General features: G+C 38.8%; 3 protein-coding genes and 1 long non-coding RNA gene across 5 annotated transcripts in view; all 4 read right to left on the bottom strand.

Annotated features, from left to right (window-relative positions):
- LOC146450176 (uncharacterized) overlaps positions 1-1,727 on the bottom strand; it is a 2,082-nt gene extending 355 nt beyond the window's left edge. The window contains exons 1-2 of the mRNA XM_085100662.1: positions 1,619-1,727; positions 1-1,195 (exon numbers count right to left, since the gene is read on the bottom strand). The exon at positions 1-1,195 is cut by the window's left edge and continues 355 nt beyond it. Coding sequence (XP_084956788.1) covers positions 491-1,195; positions 1,619-1,678 — 765 coding nt within the window. The 5' untranslated portion in view covers positions 1,679-1,727 and the 3' untranslated portion in view covers positions 1-490. The remainder of the gene's footprint in view (positions 1,196-1,618) is intronic.
- Positions 1,728-6,865: 5,138 nt separating this feature from the next.
- LOC146450175 (uncharacterized) lies at positions 6,866-9,850 on the bottom strand. The gene is made up of 2 exons (XM_085100661.1): positions 9,781-9,850; positions 6,866-8,259 (listed from the first exon to the last, which is right to left on the bottom strand). Exons 1-2 carry the CDS (start codon positions 9,838-9,840, stop codon positions 7,564-7,566), a joined length of 756 nt encoding a protein of 251 aa, XP_084956787.1. The 5' UTR covers positions 9,841-9,850; the 3' UTR covers positions 6,866-7,563.
- Positions 9,851-10,028: 178 nt separating this feature from the next.
- On the bottom strand, positions 10,029-15,598 carry LOC146450174 (beta-1 adrenergic receptor-like). Of its 2 annotated transcripts, none has more exons than XM_085100664.1 (3): positions 15,559-15,598; positions 13,077-13,138; positions 10,029-11,877 (listed from the first exon to the last, which is right to left on the bottom strand). In XM_085100664.1, the coding sequence occupies exons 2-3, from the start codon at positions 13,099-13,101 to the stop codon at positions 10,823-10,825; spliced, it is 1,080 nt and encodes a 359-aa protein (XP_084956790.1). In that variant the 5' UTR covers positions 13,102-13,138; positions 15,559-15,598; the 3' UTR covers positions 10,029-10,822. The 2 variants fall into 2 exon arrangements, with proteins under 2 accessions (XP_084956790.1, XP_084956789.1); XM_085100663.1 differs by lacking the exon at positions 15,559-15,598 and adding an exon at positions 13,732-13,821.
- Positions 15,599-21,297: 5,699 nt separating this feature from the next.
- LOC146450173 (uncharacterized) lies at positions 21,298-23,614 on the bottom strand. Its single transcript, XR_014860371.1, has 3 exons — positions 23,522-23,614; positions 22,182-22,246; positions 21,298-21,428 (listed from the first exon to the last, which is right to left on the bottom strand). It is a non-coding gene; the product is annotated as an uncharacterized LOC146450173 (long non-coding RNA).

Genomic DNA, 23,614 nt, shown 5'->3' with positions numbered 1-23,614 from the left:
CGATGAGCCTAAAAAGCATAAAATTACCAACTTTGAGGGGAATGGGTGTACAGAGAATGTCACGCTAAATCGATAAATCGTTTGTAGCCTTCCGCAAAAAGTAATGCTTGTGCATGCTTTTTACTGAGTACTGTTGTCGTCTTCAATATGTCCAGACAAAGTTAAAATAGCGCTCCTTTTTACCCTTGAAACTCCACTATCAACATATATATTCTACACCATGTTCTAAAATAGCGTGTACTTCTTATGGTATATGTGGTGTACATGTATCAGGAGAATTCATTACAACATCGAGGCGTTTTATATTTGGTGATCATTTCCTTCATTGTCATAACCTGCAGGACGTAAGAGTCAAGCAGTGATATAACTATAATTCTACTTTTCGTTTACATCATTGAAAGATGAAAGAGGCTGTTTAAATGAAATAATTATAGACGAAACGTTTACTTGTCATTTTGAATTGTCTTCCTTGATTTGAGCCACGCTCCAATCAAGCCAAGTATCCACCAAACCACCACTGGGTCGTCGCATCATCTCCTGCGGTGCAACGGAAGTTGCTGTTGATAGCGTAATAGTAACCAAAATTATCTTCACTGGGCACAGCCCCAGAGTTAGGTTTGAACTCACAACCAGAGAAACTGCTGTCCACGTGAGGGAAGAGATTATTCTGAAGCTGCCAGAATTGAACCGTGGTGCCATTGCCAGCCGCGTGTCCACGGATGTTCACATACTCCACCGGAAAGCAGTGGCCATAACCAAGAAATTTCATGAAATCCAGGTCGCTGAACTTGCCCCTGATGTAATCTCTATAATCAATTGGTTTCTGTAGGTTTTGGAAGCGGGGCTGGTTGAAACTGCAGGTTGCGCGCCAGTGAGTGGAACGGCTACGAAGACTTTTCATTCGGTCCAGGGACTGGCGGTACGCGTTCCAATTTGGCGTATTCTGGTTAATAGGTGCATCTTGGAGAAATGTTTTCCTTCGGAAATGAGGCAAGCTCCTTGATGCCCTGTTCCAAGACACGACTAGGATCCATGCTGCACCCGGCTCAGAGGAAAGGTCACAATAAGCGACGTATCGCTTTCCTTCATCGTCAAAAAGCCAGTAGAGGCCGTTTTCGAACATGCCATTTTGCAGATAGTCGAGACAGGAGCGGGCAATGAAGCCGTTATTCCCCAGATGGATCTCATTAGAAGACTACAATATAAAATAACGAAACGAACATCACTCTTTCAGTTCCTTAAACAAAACTTGTCCGCATATCACTTCGAAACGCCTCGAGCAAAAGTTTACCCATAACTCTTTACTTAGTGTATATTGTTCGATAACTGTTTTTCCTAAATTATTAATCCATACAAAAGATATATATTTCTATGTATTTAATCCTGTTACTATCAATGCAAAAGTTTGAGACTAAAATTTTGAAAGAAATATCAGTTGCGTGGGCCATAAGCCTTGGTCCAATAGAAACAAAAAAGGGGGAACTTTTTTTACACTACGTAGTCCCAACAATTGCATTTTGATGAAAGACCGAGTTTGGAAGGTGACAACTGAACTCTGAGAAAAAGCAGCTGGATGGAGAAACAAAACAGTGTAGCTGAGGCATTTTAAAGAACCCACCTCGCCTTGGACAAGAGGGAAAGCCGCAATAAAAATCCAGAAGAAAACAACAGCCTTCATGTTGTACTAACTCCTCAAAGCTCACGAGCTGAACTGAGCTGAATTTGTTAACCTACCACTTATAAACCTACCCCGTAACAAGGACGAGCCAAAATCAACATATATTGGTACTTCCACGTGCGAGAATAATATTGGCTTAGGTCACATGCGAAATTGTTAACTTAACAATTTCGCATGTGACAATTTCCTTTTTCCTCTAAAATTCTGACTTATCCTCACTGATCCTTCAAGCAATTTAACTTTGCGAGACTTGGGCTGTCACGGACATTTAATAGCAGTTTCTAAAATCAAAGTTCCTGAAGCTAAATGACTCACTTAAATATATTTGTTTTACTGGTGTTATAGAAGTTATTCGACCAGCGCTTTTTGTATAATTGACGATAGATGATTATCATCAGTTATTAAGTGTCCTTTGGGCAATTTTTGTTTCAATATGCGAGTACCTCTACGAGTACTTAGTACTTCGCTAAATTATCACCATCCATCTGCTTCTGCAGAATCACAACTTCTTGCCAATAAAATTAAGCCCTACACAACGCCCATTTTTGGAATGAGAGGACTTTGTATCTTTTATCAAGTAGCCGATCATGATCTGTAATTCCAGCTGTAGAATGGATTAAATTAAACGTACGTGATTATGTGGGACTTAATGGATCCAACAGAGTTACCTGTTTCTATTTGAACACTTACTAGTCCTGTTGCCATATCTCGTCGCTTTTTGATATTGCCTATTTGCCGTGAAAACCGCGATGTATTAAAATACACGAATCCTCAAGCTCAGGAAACCTCGTTTCAAGTGTTACTTCTAGAATACTACCTCACCTAATAACTTTCTGGGTACTGTTTTCTTTTCCATGTTTGCAAACACAAAGTGTACTTTCATCTGTTTTTCTCACTTAAATTGAGAATATACTTTAGTTCTAGTTTCGATATTTTGTCACGTTTTGATATTACTGCCTCAAAATTGTTTTGAAAAAGACGTCGACCCTTCAAGTACCGGAAATATTAATTCAAGTGCCATCACCCGTCCTTGAATTGCTGGGCGCTGTCCTCGTTTGCATTTTTTTTTCTGCAAGCGCAAGAAGTGTAGTATGTGATATCTTATCTGTGCAGTCTGATATCTCATCATTCCCTTTTTGGCACTGCGTATCATAAGATCCTTCCTCGTGGAAGGTATATGAAAAAAAAAATAGGCAAACTCAGGCTACTCACTGCTGTGCTGTCTGGACGAACCAGGCATAGACCATTTCTGCTTTTCTTGAGCTGCCCCAATTTGCTCCATCAAGAGTGACTGACATGTCCCTGCTATTTCAGTCGTTTCCTTCAGAAGACTGAACAATGATAGTAGTATTCTACTGTCTTTAAGAAAGGTTAAATAAAAGATGGAGTTATCCAGTTGGTCCCTTAACCTTTTTCTCAGTTACGTTTGTGTATCGTTTGAGACATGTTGATTTTGAACTTACACAACTGAGTATAATTTGAACTGTTGATAAAAGAATGAAAAAATGAAACAAGACAAAATGCGATGGTCTCTTATTTATTCATTCTTTCAGCTGCGGTTCAAATACATATATATTTCATGTATTTTTGGTCATTTTGTAAATTCACAGTCAGTATCCATTGAGTTGAAGCTCCCAGCTGGCTTCATAGCTGAGTTGGTAGAGCACTGCACTGGCATTGCAGAGGTCAAGCGTTTTGAACCTTTTCAAGCCTAAATTTTGTCAGGCTTTCTTGGTCTCTCATTTATTTACCAGAAGTAGGAATTTACTGAAATGGATAATTCTGCATTGTATTCAGTGCAGTTTAAAAAATAAATATCACACACCGAGAAAATGTGACAAGTGAACACCAAGAAAACCGGCTTGGTGACTTCACAAAAGTATTCAAATGAAATATTTCACAAAGACCCACCTTTCCCTGTACTAACTTAGCGAAGAAAACAAGACGCACAGGAATGAAAAAACAAATCGATCGTGAAAACATATCGATGGAGCTCTCGAGGGGTTATGAGTAGAACTGAAATGTGTTCATCATTGATCAAGGTACCGATATCAAAATATCGGTACTCCCAAGTTCAAGACGTATGTTAGCACAGCACCCAAACAAAATCAATTCTCAAATAAATTTCTCATAAATTGTAACTTTTCGCTGCGTGTAGAAACGATTTAAATCTTGCGGGGCTGTGGTTTTCATGCCATTTTCTTACCAGTTTCCAAAATATAAGAACCCTCGAAATAGCGTGACTTATACGCTTAACGCTTTTCATAGCTTTGCTAGTATATTAGCTCTTATCAGCACTTTAATTCAGTGATGATAACCGAGCGATCCTCGTATTTTTCATAGTAAACAACTACAGTCAGCTATGTACTAGGCTATTTATGAAAACATTTTGTTTCAATATACATCGAACTTTATCACTGTATTATTTCATACTATCGCCTGATACAAAATCTAATCTTAGAGCAGTACAATCAGAGTCACTCCTCGACAACACCACATAAAATGTGATTTCACTGGTGGCAATGCGAGTGTTTAAACACGAAACCTTATTGATGGGTTAACTATTTTTATCATTACACTTCAAATGGAAATTTACTCTACCTCTTGGTGATATCTAGTCACCGTTATATATTCTGTCATGTCTTTAGACCCTACATTTGATAACAGGCAAACCTTCAGCTCAGGAAACGTTGGTTCAAGTATTATACTATTAAAACGTTACACGTCCCTTAAAATTTCTATGTGCTGTCCTGTTGCAAACAAAAAGTGTACTATAGTTTTTGCAATATAATTTCTCCTCACTTTTTAATTGCCACTCTAGTGGGATGAGGTGGTGTCGTCGATCAAGGTATACGTAATACCTTTACGATCACTCACGCATTCACCACATTTTTTGTTTAGTTAGCAATTTAAGTCATCTGCTTGGTCTTTGTAAGCGTGTTGCTGTGCTGCTTTTCGTGATACTGAATGAGATGAGTTGCTGATGCCTTCTCCGAAGAAATGAGAGAGGCCATATTCTGTGAAGTCTGAAAGGCTTTTAGAGGTTAAAATCTAAGCAAAACAAATGTCACCTGTGTTACTCCCACCGTGTTCTTCATCCGCGGAGTAATCCTATATATTGTAATCCCCGAAGCAATGCTTCCTAGTATCTTTCAGTTTGTACATGAAGATCACCAGGGTATCACGTAAAAATAAGCAGCACCAGCGATAGATGCCTTTATGGACATGTAAGGGGAACTCAATATACCTGCACACTTTGATTTCCAAATTGCTGGACCAAACCTCTTCCAGAGCAAACCTTGGTACCATAAGAATCGCAAGTTTGGTAGCGAGAAAATAAACTGCCGAAATATTCCACGTCCTTGACGTTAAATCCTCACGGCTTAAAAGGTGTCATCCTTAAAAGGTATTTCTACCTACCGGCCACAATAACGTTATCAGGAAATCAAAGGCAAAGGAGGATAAGGACGAGCCACAAAGGGCAACTTCATCTGATACTCACCAATACCACCAAGCTAATCAGAAAAGATTCTGTTTTAACAGGAAAGGTGGTGCCTGTAGTAAGTAATGTGATAATAATAAGTCTTCAGGCCTTTCTTAAAGCTACCTACGGAATTGCACATCCTTAGCTCCAGTGGAAGGGCATCCCAAAGCTGGGGGACACATATAGAAAATGCCTTGAACTCGTACGATTTTTAATTGTACGATTGTGTCTTTTGAAGTTGCATATTTCCTAATCTAAGGCTACGGCCAGGTATATAAAAGTCTAAAAGTTCCTGAAGATAAACAGGTGCCATACTAATCACTACTTTATGTGTATACAATCAGGTCTTAAATTCTACGCGCTGTTCAACTGGCAACCAATGAAGCTCCATTAGTACTGGAGATATGTGATCATTTTTCCTAGACAATGTAACTAGTCTAACGGCAGAGTTCAGCACGTATTGCAGGCGCTGGATCTTATACTTGAAAAGGCCATACAAAAACGTGCATTAGAATTACCTTACTTAGAAGTCACGAAAGCATGTACTAAAGTCAGCAACCAGGCATTGACACTATCAATGCAAGTCTCAAGCTTGAGTTTGGTTGCTTCAAGGTCACCAGCATATGAGGTCTTAAACGCACATTAAGTCTGTGTCATCAGCGTTTTTTTGTTTGTGTGTGTGTGTGTGTGTTTTTTTTTTTTTTTCACTTTAGCACCCCGGATGATGTTAGACACCCCCTGAAGAGTTACAGGTTGAAATTTGTCCAAAATAGCCATAGGCATGGCTTCGCAGTCGGGAAATCGATTGATAAGTAAATTTGTCATTGTGGACTGTAATGAATTGTAATGAATTGTAATGTGACAGAAACAGAGATTTCTTTTCAGGGAGAACACAAACCAAGCTATTTAAACACAGACTGCAGCAGATAACACTAAAACTTCTGAAAGGCCTACCCGACAAAGGCACATTCCCAGTTGTCTAATTGGCTTTGTTGTAATAAAGGACACGTGTGGTTATACCGGGTTTAAACTTCATGTTACTTTTGTTGTCCCATTTAATTTGTTGATCAGTTAGATTTTTGTTTTTACAAAAGGGAAAGAAAAGCTTGTGTTGATGCGCATTGCAGACAAATTTGTGCCCGTCTGTGCGTTATCATAACGCACAGACGGGCACAAATTTGTCTGCTATGCGCATGTGTCATATGTGTATAATAATAGTTCATTTTTCCGCCCAGAGTTTTTGACAAGCAATACGTAACTCCAACACCATCATAACAAATAACCCTTAGGCCAGCAAACTTGCCTTTAGGCAAGGACAAAGGAGGTGCAGATTGTATTTTTTCCCGATTTTCGCTGAATTCAAACACGACTTGCTTTTACCTATTTAGTTCCGAACCACATTCTTATCACCAAGGCTGACGTTTTTTTTATTAACTTCCGAGAATAAAATGTTTCACAAAGTTTTCTTGCTGAAATTCTTCGCTGCAGGCCTCTGAGGCCAGCACGTTCACTTTTCTGTTTGCTGCAACCGGGCGAATTAAAGGATTTCTATTTCTATTAATGAAATTTAAAATACCCAAAAAAGGACGTCCTTAGATGTTTGCTTAGAACAACACTGTCTGCTGCCTTCTTTTTTTCGCGAATTAAAGCCTGAAAAGTAACGATCAATTCCTTCATACACCGTTTGTGTTTATTCCTGCAATCTTCTTCGGTGGACTGCGAGGGAGAGGAATGGGTGTACAGCTCGAGTTAAAATGACACTCCTTTTTACCCTTGAAATCCCAATATCAACTTGTACATTCTACACCCTGTTCTCCAATTGCATGTACTTTTTATGGTATACATGGTGTACATGTATCAGGAGAAATTATTACAAAATCAAGGCGTTTTATATTTGGTGATCGTTTCCTTTATTGTCATAGCCTGAATGTAAAAGTCAAGCAGTGATATAACTATAAGAAATAAAACAGATGCTGGCATGGCCACTGTTGGTCGTATCATTACAAGAGAAAAACTAATTCCTGAGACATTTTCCAAGGCACTGCTTCTATCTTCATGACAAAGGCTACAAACAACACAGAAAAAATGGTCTGTAGTAGTGGTCAGGTTTTAAAAAGTACACTTTTAAGAGAAGAGCCTTAGAAAAGACCATAAACAGACAAAATTTTCCACGAATAATACAGCTGCAAACCGACAGTTGTTGGCGGTTGGTCTTAAAGAAGATTTCAATTTTCTTTTTCAGTGTATAAAATCAAATCGTTTCTAACCATAAGAAAAGTATTACTTCTACTTTTCATGTACATTACTGAAAGATGAAAGAGTCTGTTTAAAGGAAGTAATTATATACGAAACGTTCACTGGTCATTTTGAATTGTCTTCCTTGATTTGAGTCACGCTCCAATCAAGCCAAGTATCCACCAAACCACCACTGGGTCGTCGCATCATCTCCCGCGGTGCAGCGGAAGTTGCTGTTGAAAAACTCATAGAAACCAAAGTTGTCTTCACTGGGGACTGCTCCAGAGTTAGGTTTGAACGCACAGCCAGAGAAACTGCTGTCCACGTGAGGGAAGTACAAATTCTGAAGCTGCCAGAATTGTACCGTGGTGCCACTGCCAGCCGCGTGTCCACGGATGTTCACCGGAAAGCAGTGGCCATAACCAAGAAATTTCATGAAATCCAGGTCGCTGAACTTGCCCCTGATGTAATCTCTGTAATCAATTGGTTTCTGCAAGTTTTGGAAGCGGGGTTGGTCGAAGCTGCAGGTTGCGCGCCAATGTGTGGAACGGCTACGAAGGCTTTTCATTCGGGCCAGAGACTGGCGGTACGCGTTCCAATTTGGCGTATTCTGGTTGATAGGTGCATCTTGGAGAAACGTTTTGCTTCGGAAATGAGGCAAGCTCCTTGATGCCCTGTTCCAAGACACGACTAGGGTCCAGGCTGCACCTGGCTCAGAGGAGAGGTCGCAATAAGCCACATATCTCTTGTTTTGATTGTCAAAAAGCCAGTAAAAGCCGTTCTCGAATATTCCACGTTGCAGGTAGTCTAAACAGCTACGGGCGACGAGGCCATTTTTTCCCAAATGGATGTGACTGAAAGACTAAAACAAAGAAAGGCATTTGATGACAGCACTGTAAATTTTGTCTACCATCACCTTAATCTCTATTCCAACATGGGTCAGTAGTAGTAACGCGGTTTCTATCAACGTCAGACGGTTCAATTTTTCGTTTTAGAAAAGCATTATTTCCATGGTAACATCATACGCCATGGTGAATTATCCCTGACTTTTTGAATTCAAAACCACTCCAGTCGCTGTCTCATTTGAATTAACTTCCGGACATGTTTTTGGTCATTTTCAATTTGGCATGACAAACAAATGTCGCAGGACGTCCTATCGAACTGACTTATAAGTATTACAAGAAAATTGCTTGGCTACATTTAGGCGGAAACGTTATAAGGTATTTTGTGTGGCTTAAGTGCTAAAATGGACTTAAGAATTCGAAAATTACAGATTTGTGATCGAAGAGTCTTCAGTTGTAAACATATTCGGGGCTCAGACGAACCCCTGGACACGGAGAAACGAAAGCCAATTTTGGTAGAAATTTAGCTAAAATGGGCAACTAGCTTAAAGGGAAGACCCATCATCTGCAGCAAACATGAAGATATGAGATCTAACCATGATCTTGCAGTGTCAAACCTCACACGCAATTATCGGATCACTGTCGGATGACTACGATTTATGTGGATTCAACGCAAATAAAACAGACTCGTCTTTAATGTCCCTGTACCCCAAGGAATTCTGTGTGCAGAAAAGTGCGCGGCAGAAGATAGGGACCCATATTGGTTCCATCAGCGAAGTCCTGATTCTCCTCAGATCCTGCAGTAATCAGTAGTCGAGAAATGCAGTAATCGAAAAACTTTACAGCCGAATGAAGGAAGCCCAAAAGGTAGGAAAACAGAACATAAGGAAGAATTTTTTCATAAGAGAATTTGCTTGAGTTACTGAACTAATTTTGAGTCAAGACTAAATTAATACTAAACTAGCCCGCGGAAAACTAGAAACCTGAAACGAGATGACTGTCAGCAAGGTGTCAATCATGAGCTGATGCGACGCCTGTTGCGGAACGAGGCTTAAGTAATATGCATTAAATATTTAGTATTTACTGTTTTGAGCGTCCGAACACTTTCGAGTTGATAGATCCCATAAGTACATTCAGTGTTTCCTTTAAACTTAGCGGAGGCGCTTCGATAATTACATCGTTTCGTGGTATCAAAATCGCGCCGCATCTAGCCGAAAAATGTCTTGACTAATTTTAATAAAATAGCTTACCTCAAAAATAAATAGTGTATTATTATGTATTATGCAATCGCAAAACAAAATTAATTGTCTCAAGCTAGTTTCGGTTGCGTTTAGTTAGTTCAGAAGTTCAATAGCTTGCTTAAATATTAAAGTTTCCATTTGCTGCGAAAAAAATAAAAATCTGTTATTTTTGGACCGCTTATCCTCCTCTTCGAAATTCAAAATTTACTCCTTGATGATCGAATACTTCTGTATGTATGCGGCGCATTAGTTGAACCGGCATACATAACAATTGGGACTATTATTGTAATGCGAACTCACCTGAACTTCAACGTGGGAAATAACCATGCAAAAAAGCAACGAGAAAATAGCGGAATTCATAGTGTACTTGCGATCGACTTAAACGATCACCCAATCCATTTGCTTACAATTAATGGCGTTAGCCTTTAAAATGTTTCAACGGTGTAAATTTGTGGTCCATTTACGAAGGCATTAGTGAAAACATCAGGAGGTCGAATCTCCACAGAATTCTGTAAAATGATTTTCTTTATTGTCGCCTAATAGGAGAATACAGAACAAATCGAGATAAATGATTGTACACCATATTTGTTCAGGAAGAGTATCCCATGTTGCCAGAGAAGCCTGCCTTATACGTTCCCCTTTTCCTAAATATGGTGAAATCTTTAGCTTTCGCTTTTGTACAGTGTTACAACTAATGAGGGTTAATACTTCAGAGCGGAGGAACGTTCTCTGCAATTTTTCTGTCTATATCTATTCGCAGGCTCAAGTGACCCGTGAATGAACTGAAATTGTTTAGCAGTGGCTTTTGAGGTAAAAAACACTTTGTCCGATTTCATCGAACGTGCTATAAAGTTGGACCGGGCATTTTAGTAACACCATGTAAGGACAAGAACGGAAATTGGACTTGCGGTGCAGGTCTTAGTGCGTGGCTAACACAGCAAATGGACTCTGTGCTACCCAAGCTTTATCTCTATTTACTTCTAAATGTTCCTCGTTACAATAAAATTCATATTTGGCCCCAAAACAAGTGATATTGAAACGATATTCTATGGCGATTTGTTTACACGCCGCAGGTACATTGAGGGCTTCAAAGTCTAAGAAGCCATAATCGAGCCGGCACAGCAAGGATACATCTGCAGTTATCTTCTTGTGTGGGAAAATTATCGCTACTTACCGAGGTATCTGCGGTAGCACAGTAAACATTATAAAATAGAAAAAAAAATAAATTGTTGCCATGTTTGGAAGTTTTGGTACCCGGCGCGCTCACGCAGAGTTTGCACATGTCTTTTCGTGTTTTTTCCGCTCTGACGGTTAATACCGTGGACGCAAATCAGAACCTGTCTCATAGTCCGCTAACCATGAGCACTAAAGCACCATCTTTCTGCGTCATGTGTGACAGCTTATCGCTCTGCCCGTCTGATGCGCTGGATTGTCGTAGAAACGTAGATGAACTAGCTCGAAATCCTTTTCTACGCCCGAAAGAGCCTCTTGTAAACCGCGATTTATCACCGTATGCTTTGGCAGAGCATAAAATCTTTATGTAAGCCTTTCTGAATTCTGGAAATTTTTGCCCATACAGAATTGGGTTAAAAAGTGAATTGCTGTATTGCAACAGTTTGACAGCAAAAATTGCGTGTGCTGGTAAGACACTTAAATCCCCGCGAACAAACTGCACCAAGCCCAACGAAAAGAAAGGGAGCCAGCCAATCAAGAACAAGCCTATCATAATGGCAATTGTTTTGGCCGCTCTTACATCTCGTCTAAGACTCGAATTACGATAGAATTTTGCAGTGGTGCGCTTGATTGTATACAGCGTTGTTCCTTGGGCCACGAAGATCAGGATGAGTGGCATGAAAAAGCACAGGCAAATAACAGACATATTGTAGACTTGGGGCGAAATCCTGTTTCCAGGCACTGACAGACCCGAAACAAGCGTAGCACTGAGCCATGCCAGGCAGATGATAGTCACATACTTCTTTCTTGTGTAGGAGCGATGTCTCAGTGGCCACACGATCGCGCACAGCCGGTCCCAGCTCAAAGCGAGCAGATGCAAGATCGAACCTACTCCTCCGAGAATTTCAAAGACATACCATGTTTCCATGACAAGTTTATACCAGTCCAAATGCCTATCGTGTTCTCTGTGAATGAGCACTAGCCAACCAGGCACAGAAACGAGACCCACAAGGAAGTCCGCCAAGGCGAGGCTCATTATGAGACAGTTAGTCAGCGTGCGCAGATTAGCATTCTTGATGAAGGAGGCGATGACAAGAGTGTTTGCGAATATAATTGACGCCGCGATGACACTATGGAGGATGCTCCAGACAACAAGAGGACCCATGGAAATTGATTGGTAATACCCTTGAAATACGGGACGGTCTGTTCCATTTCTCAACAAACCTGTGAACAGAAAGAAAAGATGTACATTGACCAGCAGTTGACGTCATAGCACTGAAATAAGTACCGATTAAAGATTTATTCAAGTTATTAAACTCCTTCTTTCCATTAAGCACCTCTATCTCAAATGCGCTCCTGTATTAAAGGGCACGTCACCTTTGCAGTAAGTGCCCCTACGGGATAGTGACTTTAAAGATAAAAACTAAAACATACACGTAAGTCGTAGTATAATATACTGATGCTTAAATATTAAGAGATTTTCCATGCCAATTGTTTGTTTGGGTTGTTTGGCTTTTAAAAAATCGGAAAGGCCTGTAAACGAAAACCACCACGCCATATCCTCTGGACACGAGTAGACGATGAAATGCCGGAGCAAATGAAAATTAGAGGACAAAAATCAATGTTGGTTGCATGATGTTTACTAAAAATCACAATACTTTCGTCAATATAGATTAGTCTTCGATTTCTAATATCTTTATCGATTGTGTCAATTGCCATTGCTCTCCATGGATCATCGATTTCATCGATCGCTTACGCCGAAAGTCTTAGCTTGAAGCTGCTAATTATGCATGTTTGCAAGGTGTATGATATCCACAGATACAACTGGTAGTGTTACTTTAGTATTTGTCAGTAAGGCCTCAAGCAGGTAAATTTGATTCGATGGATCGAAGCTACATAAAAAAGCCGATTATTTCATCTACCATCTCATTACCACTTACTTATCGGTAAATGGTAATGAAGGTACCAAGCCTAATCTTTCGTTGAGCTTTGTCCATTACTTGGTACACTGATCAATGCTTTAAGACTTTAATCACCACAGGCGAGTGAGGTCTTTCTTGTAGGCAATGAATTACATAAACAGATGGAATCAAAGAAATTGCAAGAGAAAACCTTTTTGAGTTTAAATTCAGGGGCTATTATATAAAAGAAAAATATATTTGCTTATAATTGCTGTTTATCTTTTCTGCATTGTTCAGTTAGTGCGTTTATAATGGCTTGATGCTAATGGTCTACCATGGTTAATGGCTGTTTTACAAAGCGCGTCACAACAAAATTCTGGCACTAAAGCTGAGACAAACATGTAGGTAAAAAGAAAACATTTCAAAAGTCTAGTTTCTCATAGAACCATGATAAATTAAGCAACTGTTTGCAGTGCGTCTTACCTATCACTTATCTACCACCAGTGAGTATATCAAACTTACCACGTAGATGTGTTCGATTCTTCATCGTTCCTTTGCGTTTTTCAAGATAAAAGATAAGTAGTCTGTGACAAAATAGAAGAGAGAATATCGTTACTAACTCAGTCACAGATTTATCGTTGATTCACTTTTAGTCCAGTGATTTACTCAGCTGGTCACATGATGCAAGCTTCCCGAACATACAATATAGACGCAGCACAACTTTTATGCTGATTCGTACCCTGGCAAGTACATCTTTTAATGATATACGTACGCATCAACTGTAGTCGTTGACTGAGAAAAGAAAACGCGTTTAAAAGAACTAACCAATGCTTGGTTAGATGTGGGGTCAATAAATTAAAGAGAACCCAGCTTGCGTTGAACAGACGGATGATGCATACGAGAGCGAAAGAAATAGATAAGTCTTGATGAAATTGCTGCAGCTTAGAGGTAAAACGAAGAAGCATCTGCTACTGTTATTCTTGGGCAGCGTTAATGTAATGTCTTAAAATTGCTGAGTACCCAAAATTTAACAAATCTGCTTGTGAGCGTATGGCAATGCAGAAACATTAGTAAATCTATTTTCGATCCATGCAAGAGGCCTTCGATGGATCATCACTGCTGCAATCGCGTAAAGTGGCAATGCCTGTTTATCCAAAATACAGAAAAAAATACCAACCAACATGAATATCATACAACAAACCCGCTCTGACGCTAAAAGTTGAAAACGACTTGAAGGTGCTCTTCGGCACAGTACTCGAGGTTTCAGTTCTTATCTCAGCAGTAAATAATAGTCATCTTCGGGGATTAACTTCTTTTGTCTTCATACCTTGTTAGTCGATAATTAGTTGTTCACTCATTAAGGAAGCAAAATTCTCTTTTCCGCCATTATACGTCCTTTGAGCTTGGCGCAAAACACCGCTTATGTTTAAGGAGATTGTGTTGTTTGCTTCTTGAGCGCGAGCGGTGATTTAAAATGACACAAAACAAAGTGCACACGGCAGATGGTCATTAAACCATAATTATTTAAATATTTAGAGGAGTGGAAACGCTGTAAGCGACACGCTAACCACAGGAAAGTTAAAACTGCTTCGATGGACATAACAGGGAAACAAAAAATTTCAAAAACACTAACATGAAAGACAGTGAAAACAGTAAAGGAAAGAAAGAGAAAGTGTTGTATATCGAGACAGGAAGCTGCAGTCGATGATCGATGACGTCATGAGAAGTCCAACGGAGGAAGCATGCTTTATCTTTCACTGAAATTTTCATTTCAGATTGTTTACTGTCTTTTTTTTTTTTCAATCTAGAATTTTCCCCTTCATATTATCAGCTATCATCAATATATTCAATGTTGCCTTTTAAAGAAGGTAGATAGATTATGTCGGACAGGGACTAACCAAAACCAACATAACATGAAGAGTGAAGAGGGAATATAACATTGGAAAGGGCTTTTAGAAAGTCTGAGTGACATAGAGAAAAAAACAGCAATATATCTTTTCCTTGTTTTATTAATAGCGCGCATGACAAGTGGATTAGTAAATTTTCCCTTTTCAAGACCTGTGATCTCTTGAAGCTTTAACAAAACGCTCACGATGGAATCAGTTCACAATGCCTCGAATCAGTTTCACACTCTTGTTCAAAGAAACAAGGCGAACAAATAATCATTTTCCCTACCAGAAAGCAAGTAAGTTGGCCAGCTTGGTCAGATCTTACGTAATGTTGGCCAGCTATTTTTGTCTCTCTCTCTCTCTCTCTCGCTCTAATTGCGAGCGCTTAATTTGCAATAATATTTGCATTCAGTTGTCAACAAAAGGAAATCATTATACTTTTGAAAGGCTTAAATAAAGCAAATATTAAAACGGAAAGAGTCTCCAAAAATCTCTCTTGGAAATTATCCTCATTAATCATGTGTCATAAAAAGATGCAATTTTTGAAAGCCATAAATTTCCGTCGCAAATTGGAGGACAGTAGATTGCAGTAATAACAGGTTCATATCCAATCATTTATTCGTTTCTTAGTGGTATATTAAATTTCTTCTTACTGTGAATTTGTTTATTAAGAAAGGGATCAAATTTATACTGGAGACTGACACGCGGTGTCTTAAACTCAGCAATTTATGTTGGGATAAAAAAAAGTTGTCATCCAAATGATGATTCTCCATAGAAAACAATTGTAAAAGACAAGTTGGCTACGGGATTCTTGCTATCAAACGTTTTCGTATAATTTAAAACTAATTCTATAACCCAGCCTTGGTATTGAAGTTTAGCTCGAGATCTTTAGCTTTACCGGCGTTTGTTTGGTTTCGTAAGATATATATGTATGCGTTATTTGAAAATGAAGCTCATTTACTAAATCCTCTAGTCTATCTGGTGTAGCAAACGTGGCATTGAGTGTTTCTTCATGTTAGTTCAAAATAAATAAATGCAATAGAGATACCTTTCTTGTTTCAACTGAGTGAGTGATTGATATTATAAATACTCCTGAAAAAAAATGAAGGAAATACCTGCCGAGAAATTGCGCTAACTGCCATTCTGATTTCGTCCGTCTTTAATTAAATGTCTTCGGCTTTCGTGAGCAATAAAAAGTTTCAAAACATTCAGGAAGCCATATAGATAACTCCTAATCTGCAATTAGGAAGCAATAATTTCCGTGATAAACGAAAAAGTGAAAAAGTAAGTCTTTTTTGCTCAAGGATATAGATGTTTACAGGTATATGAAGAAAAATATGGCGCGTTTTTCCTTGAAAGATTTCTGTCTTGGCAGAGACTTGCATACGTACCCTCCCTAGGTTTTAGGCAAGGAAAGTTGTCAACTGGAGTTGTTATATTTCGTCCCACACATCGGCGAGCAAATAAAAACTTGTCATGCATAAACGTATGTGAAAACTACTGCCAAAGAAAACTTTGCTCCTTTTTAATAGGTTGTAGACGCTTTGCGACAGACGATTTGCATCAAGAAAAATTAAATAAACATTTCATGCCTTTCTATGACTATGCTTAGTTCAGCCACGCTTTTTGGTTTGTTTTTGTGTTTGCTTCCGTTTTGTTTTGGTTTTTCGTTTCGTTTCGATATGTTCTGTTAAATTGCGACCAAGTGGAAATTTTTGAGAAAATCAGTTACCAAGTGTTTCCTTTGCTTTCTGAGGACGTAACGTAGCCAAAGCCAAATAGTAAAAATCATCGCATTGCTTGCAATGGCGGAATAGTAAAGTATGGAAACTTTGGTCTTTCTCAATTGAACACATATATTTCTTTTGTTCGAGTGTTTTGGATTTATATTCCTTATTTGTTTGTTTGTTTATTTGTTGTTGTTGTTGTTGTTGGTGGTGGTGGTGGTGGTGGTGGTGGTGGTGTAGCCAGTGCGTAGCTGGCGGTTTTTGTTGGTGGGCTCGCCGGAAGGCCGTGCACGAGGGCCAAAACGAGTGGCGAGGCCGCAGGGAAATGAGATGCTCGTTGACGCGGCTTCGCCGCCACTATCGTGGCTCTCGCCCCATGTCCCCCGCAGCTGCACCACTCGTTTTGGCACGGCTTTCCCGCCCACCAAAACCGCCCAGCTACGCAGGCTAGCGGTGGTGATGCTCAATTTCTTTGGATTCTATCATTCTTGCTCCAATATCAATATATGTACACAATAAACTAAATTTTGAAATATCTTGTCACATGGCCATCAAATTCGGTGTATGCATGAATATCCCAAAAACAGCGGCTGAGGTTATCAAGGTCTTCACGGGCGACAAAAAGAGCGACGGTCGTTTATCTCGCCATGTTAGTCAATAACACCTTGGGTTTAGCAATCTTGTGTTTGACGTGTGAATTTGAACGTCTGCTTAAACATCTTATTTAAAATGAATATTAATTTTAATCACTAGAGAAGCTTATGCACAAGAATTACTGTCAAACTCGGATTTAATAACAAAACAATTTTTCGTTTTGTGTGTGTGAAGGCACGGGTTTGGAGTTTTACACTTTGCAACACGATGTTGCCAAGTTTTCCATGTAAAGGCATCTTTAAAAAGAACCGAAAGCTTTATTTGATAACAATGGCTTTAATTGGCCAACTTAACACTCTACACAACGGACGGAGAATTTTTCAACAAATAAAGCCGTCGCAGAGGACAATTCGTCTTAGGGAAAAATGAGACGAAGAAGGGACACCATTTTGGACTCAATCGTCGCCCTGGACTTGAAAATCTACGGACAAGTTGAGACGTCTTTAATACCCAAAATGTTGACAGCTTGTTTGTCCATAACGTTGTCCCTGATCATTGTCTGTATTCTAGTGTACAAAATGACTAAAAAAGTTAAAGATAGCCCCGCTATCTTCAAATGCCGTGTACAAGCCGTTCAGCGTAAAGTCTCGAGCATCGCTAAATCAACAGTTAGAGGCACAGTAGTTATGGAAAACAGGTTTCAGTGTTATGTAATATGAATTGTTTAGATTTTAGCCATTTTGGTAGTAGTATTTTAACCCCATGTTTTTGTAAATGTGATTGAATTCTTACATTCCTCGAATAATGATTAACAATCGAATAAGCGCATCCCAGTGCACTTTTACACTCACACAGCGAAGTCCAATATTGCCAATACAAACGACACCTGTATTTATACTTGGGCTAGTCCTTCCAGTTGATAAAATCCTAAAAATATCACGTTTGACATCATGGCTACCAAAATACTACAAAGTCTGCGGCTGCCATATTGGTCTACCGAAAGATTTATTATTTTCTTTTGGGAAATAAGACTTAATTGATGCCAATATTCTCTATTGTTTGTTTTATGCGATAAATGTCTTAAGATCCTCTGTTCGTACAATTTCAGTCTCAACGACAAATATTATTCCAAATTGAATCAAAAGTCATAATTTTCCACAAATTAAAGTTTGAGCTAACATTTTACAAGACTACTCTGATCTCAAGTTTATTATTCTATTTCAGGTCAAAATCGGCGGCACTGATTATAACATAGATCACTTTAACATAGATCACTTAAGATTGAGTATCAGCTGCCGACAACCAAAGCCTTTTCGAAAAGCATTTAGAATGAACTATTGTGTATTCTTGATAGCCTGAAATCTTAAAAAAAATCCCGAATCACATTTTAAAAACCATTTAGTACCGCACAAACTGAAGACGGTACGTTTACGATTTGGTCAACCGCAGAAGGAGAAATTAAAAGAGCGAAAGTGTAAAGTAAAGGAAAACGGCAGGAAGGTTTATCTCAATGGTTTTCATTTTTAATGGACAAACGTCTCGATTTTCCTTTATTGCCAGCAAAATCACCGTCCAAACCACTTTAGAAAAATTTAGCCAGACCACAGGAAAATAATGTAAAGCAGACTTGCGTTCGAAAGGTCGTGCATAAGATTCTTACTGACAAGGTAAAAGTTACAATTACTTTGTACTGCATTGTAAACAATTTCACAACTAAACTGGTACGACTCAATACGCTTAATTGGACTTGTCGCACATTAACATTTTATCTACAGACTCGAAATCTCGAACCACCTTGTAAAACACGATAGACAGTATAAAAGAGGAGTATTACTTCCCAATAGCTTGCACTCCTCCAAATGGTCATAGTTTAGGATTGATATTCAAGTTGCAGAACCTTAACTTTTGAGATTTGATGCCTGTCTCTGGGAGCCAAAAACACATTAAGTTGAATTTACATTTGAGACCTTTGGTGATAAGTTGAAGAAAAAATATCAATTTTAGATTGATTTTAGATTGCTTTCTAGAGACCGTGTGGATTTTTTTCTCTTACTTGTGGTTATAATAATATTTAGGTTTTAAAATAAATGTTTGATCAAATTAAAGTGGTCGATTCCACGATATAGGAAACTTTTCATACGACGCATTTCAGTAATATATGTTAGATTTATGACTAATCTACAGCTTGTACTTGTATGCAGTTTTTTCGCTGCACGTAAATATTTGTAAATATATCTTACCAGAAGATATCAGTGAAAGTTCCTGTAAATCCGAAATATTGTATTGTAAGCGAAGTATTTTCAAACTGATAGTGTCGCCTTCTTTTTTCTGTCGTAGTGTTCCTTTAATTACTTTTTCGTTTGCAGAATAACATTAACACCTTTTGGTTAACTTCTAACGAGCTTTCGTTATTTACTTTGCATATATTTGACAATGTTTAATCCATTTTATTTACAATTCAGTTTGGCTTGAGATATAATTTTCATCAAAAAATATTTTCTTGCACGTTAGGCAAAAAACTAGACCGATAAACACAAAATGAGACGAAAAGTTGAAACTACAGTCACTTCTATTAAAACATTAAATATTCGGCTACTTCATCTGTATAACAATAAATTGAAATTTTTTATTTGCTTTGATGTAAAGGTCAGCATTTAAAAATGAAAACAGCGTATAACATGCGCTTCCAACATGTTATTGGCGGTGGAAAAAATACGATTTTTCACAAAGTGCGAAAAGCTTTATGTTGTGGTTTGTTCCATCTGCTAACGCCTAATGGTCTATAAACGTTTTTTCTCAGGTTGTTTCAAAGTCTTCCACGAAGACTGCTAAGGCGTATTAGAGCGGCGAGCAATCAAACGAGCAAGACAAAGCTGCGCTATCCGAAATGATCAGATTGATGAAAGTAAACTTAATGAAAGGCAATGATTATGAAGCCTGACAAACTTCTTTGTTATATATACGTTTTTGATAGCATTCTTGGCCTTGACCGTGCACAAACAACGATATGAGACATGCTGGAGGCAACTGACCAATAGAAACGTTCCTGTTACATTGGCACTAAAAATAAGTGGGCACCTCGTCCCTTTTATCAGTCTATTAAGTATTTACCGCTCTTTGATACTACCCTATCTATCCTATGGTTGGCTGCTGGCGCCAAGCTGCCAAATCCCATCTACAAAAAATCCTCGTGCTACAAAAACGTGTCCTTCGGTTGACGTATTTCTCTGAACCCCGAGCGCATGCGGTGCCTTTTTTTACCTCATCAAGAATCCCTCCTTTAAATATGTTATACGTTGAGACAGTTTCCTCAATAATGTTCCACGTCTCATGTTTAACTGTTCCCACTAACATTAGTAATCTCTTCACTAAAGCTAATGAAAAGCATAATCATGAGACCAGGTTCTCTTCCTCCGACAATTTTATATTAACCCGTCGAGACTGCATCCAAACCAAGGTTCTTTCGCTAGGTTCGGTGCTAAGCTTCAAAATTTCATTTGCGATGAACTTCGTCAACTCCCCAGGAGAGCTTTCAAAAAACGTATCAATGACATGTTATTCTCGTTGTTAGAGGCCGAGGACGATTAAGTTTAATTTATAAAGTATACTAAAATCTTATTTAGTTTAGTTTCGCAGCTAAATTTACTCGTTATAAGTGGTCGATTTTGTAAAAGTTATTTATTTACGTAATTTATCACTCACTGCTGTACCCCTTATCTCCGCCCACCTCGACTAACACCTGCTATTAGCGGGCCGAAATGAACCTTATGTAAATGACAGTTGTTAATAATAATAAAGTGGAGAGTGGATAAAGTTTGTTAAGATAGTCAACTGTAGTGTGAACGTTAAAAAACAAAAAAGATTACGCACGGTCGCGGCCCTTCCAACATAAATTGCAGCACCATTGTTAGACTTTCTCACAGTCCGTTTAAAAAACGATAAGGGCAAGAGCAAACTTACCAACGAAAAGAAAAAGCCGGTCGCCATTAATAAAATCTGCACCCTGGGAGGGAAAATAGAATGCCTACGTTATATCCCAGCTAAGTATCAAAGATTCGCAATGTGTCATTGAACGCTGCGTGTGATTTTAAGAACACCAGTCATCAAGACATGTCAGATAGTAAAAGCGGCCTAAATAGAAACAACGCCACGTGCACTAAAATATAATGCTTGTGTTATGAGCCAGTCAGCGCTGGGTTACATTTTGGCAGCACATCATTCAAGGCTGTAAGTCTCATGTCAGAGCACCATTCAGTAAAACGTTTATATTTTTTCTATTATCATTTTTAATAGTTTTTTTTTTTTTTTGCTTAGCCATCATCTCTATTACAATGCATCTCCTTGTTTACAATAACAGATCTAATTTTCACACCATCCTGAATCGTATCCACTGTCGGAATACCAGCTGGGCACACTGCTCCAACCGTAACACCAGCAAGTGCCTCCTCTCTCGACGTAGGATGAAAACGCCTTGCAGTTTGGCCAGTCTTCGATGCCTTGTGGACCTTCCTCCTTGCAGTAGGTCTCGCATCGCTGGTGGCACGTGCTGAGCTGGAACTGGGGAACATGTGTTGTGAAGTCCCAGTCGTTGGACTTCGCGGTCTTACCACTTAGAAAGTGAATTTCTGCACCGTCCGTTTTGCACGTTACCGAACCACATTCCCCTATGAGAAAAAATTTAAAAAGAGATTAAGGTAATGATCTCAGTTATCAGTGGCTAAACTATGATATTGTTACTATTGTCGTTGGAGCAGCTAGATGTTCAAAAAGTACTAACTCACGGATGCTGTGACGTTTGGCGGGAAATCGCCAGGCGTCCATGCTCGGGACTCCAAATATAAAAATAAGTTGTCGGACACGACACACTGTAACTATTTAATTGAAAATAAGTTTTACGTCATGATATGTGGATTTACGACCGGGCGATCACGTTCAGCCATCATATCATGCGCCCGTTATCATCTGATGACTTCCCACTTCCCATCAGAGGTTTACCAAACGATTAGTGACGATACCATACTGTATAAAGATTACCAAGCGTAACTGATCAACAAGTATCCATTTAGGTCTGGCTCTTTCCAGTGACCAAAACACAAGCAGAAACATCTCGAGCGCCTCCAACGCGCATATACATATACGGTGGCACAAGCTCCAGCACAAGCACGAAATATTCGCTTCAAATATTTCAACAATTGTTCAAGGTTTTTTCTTCATTCATAGTTTAACTGACTGACGGAAGACAGGCATCTACTTGATTCACTCACTGAATGAAATTTGATTAATTTTATTTGTACTTCGAGGGTTCTTCATGGAACCTTCCCTTTCGCCTGTATGCTTTTTTGTCTTTGGTGAAAACCAATCCTAACCATTTCTTGTTTTAGTCAAGAGGCATTACTACGTTTTTGGTTTTGTCTAACCAAGAGTTACAAGGGACAACACCAGTACCAAGATGACGTTAAACACACTGACAGCCATTTAAAACCTGAGCTTTGTTTTCTAAGTAACTCAGTGGAGAGCCTCTCAGTGTCTATTGAAAACGCCACGATCATTTATTCTAAGGATTAAATAACGACACAACAAATCAGAGAGGAACTGAGTTAAAGGAGTTGGCCTTCCTCTCTGTACATTCCATCCATGACAAAGACTGACCCGATTCATAACGTGACCAAAGTCCACATTCAGTCACGTGACAAAAGCATTGAAAGAGCGCCTTTTTTAAAAAAGCTCGGGGTTTGGTGTTAACTGATTTGAATCTTGAAAGGTATCTATCTATACATGGTTTTTAAACTTCGCTACCGGATCAAATAGCAATATGTTTACTATGTTCTAATTTTCGTTAATTATTATTCTTCGTCCTATAGTGCCGGGTGAAATTACACCGCTTTCATGAAAGTACTGTCATAAAATTGTTCTAACAATTTGCATATTTCCTTTCATATTTTCTCTATGCTTAAGTCTCAACTTTGCAAATTAATGACAATGAAATATTTTAATGACAGTGACATGAAAATTACCGTAATTTGACATCACAAATAGCCTAACCGTCCAAGGCTCAAAAGGTCGTTTCCGAGTTGCTTTGAACCTCATTACGAGAGCAAGGTTAAGTGTAAGGTTTTATTATGAAAATTAGTTTTTATTCATATACAAACAAAAGTAATTTCAACATAAAAAGCTTTGCATTTAGCCTCGCTTTCATAATGAGGTTCACAGTAATTCGGAAAGTGGAACCTCCACGAAACGGACACGGTCGGGACAAAGGGAAGTGTCCCCTGAAGAGAGGTTATTCCGATTTTGTCCTTAATTAACCACCTAAACAAAAAGCCTGTTTTTGCTTGACTAGGATTTAAGCAACCATAAAATACTTGAAATTGTCCCTTGAAATTGCGCTTGTTCCTTCGTGTGAGCCGTTCGTGGGACAAATCCCTACTTGAAAAATTACGTTCTTACTTACGCATTGCAAAAGTAGTGATTTAATAAAGGTTCGGGAATTTTTTTTTTTTTCAAGTGGTTCTATTTTGTTAACAGTTGAATGCAATAATATTGCTACAAAGACGTTCAACAGTTGATTGTCGCCCTTTATTTCCGATAAAAACCAAATATGAACCTGTTCATTTCGTTCCTTCGGACGAAAAATAAAGTGAACATGATGTTTTTAAACCTGGGAGATTTTGAAGATAACGATGAAAGGCAAGGTAGTTTATTCCAAGTGCTCTTCTACTCATATTGAAGCAGCTACTGTTTGAAAAAATATTTTAACTTACCTGGAGCACTTAGCCTGTAGATGTGATCCTTGCCCTTAAGAAAAGTATTTGCCTCTAGTCTCAGTGGGTACTGCACATTTATGTTAAAC

This window comes from Pavona decussata, unplaced genomic scaffold, assembly GCF_977016875.1.
Source record: "Pavona decussata unplaced genomic scaffold, jaPavDecu1.1 SCAFFOLD_484, whole genome shotgun sequence".
NCBI lineage: Eukaryota > Metazoa > Cnidaria > Anthozoa > Scleractinia > Agariciidae > Pavona > Pavona decussata.
This window is presented reverse-complemented; position numbering and strand designations above follow the sequence as displayed.

Bases quoted from the DNA above. Each gene is read 5' to 3' on its own strand.
- LOC146450175 (XM_085100661.1), bottom strand. From the start codon at position 9,840: ATGAATTCCGCTATTTTCTCGTTGCTTTTTTGCATGGTTATTTCCCAC. The intron at 8,260-9,780 runs GTGAGTTCGCAT...TCTTTGTTTTAG, and splicing joins TTTCCCACGTTGAAGTTCAG to TCTTTCAGTCACATCCATTT.
- LOC146450174 (XM_085100664.1), bottom strand. From the start codon at position 13,101: ATGAAGAATCGAACACATCTACGTG. The intron at 11,878-13,076 runs GTAAGTTTGATA...TTCTGTTCACAG, and splicing joins GAATCGAACACATCTACGTG to GTTTGTTGAGAAATGGAACA.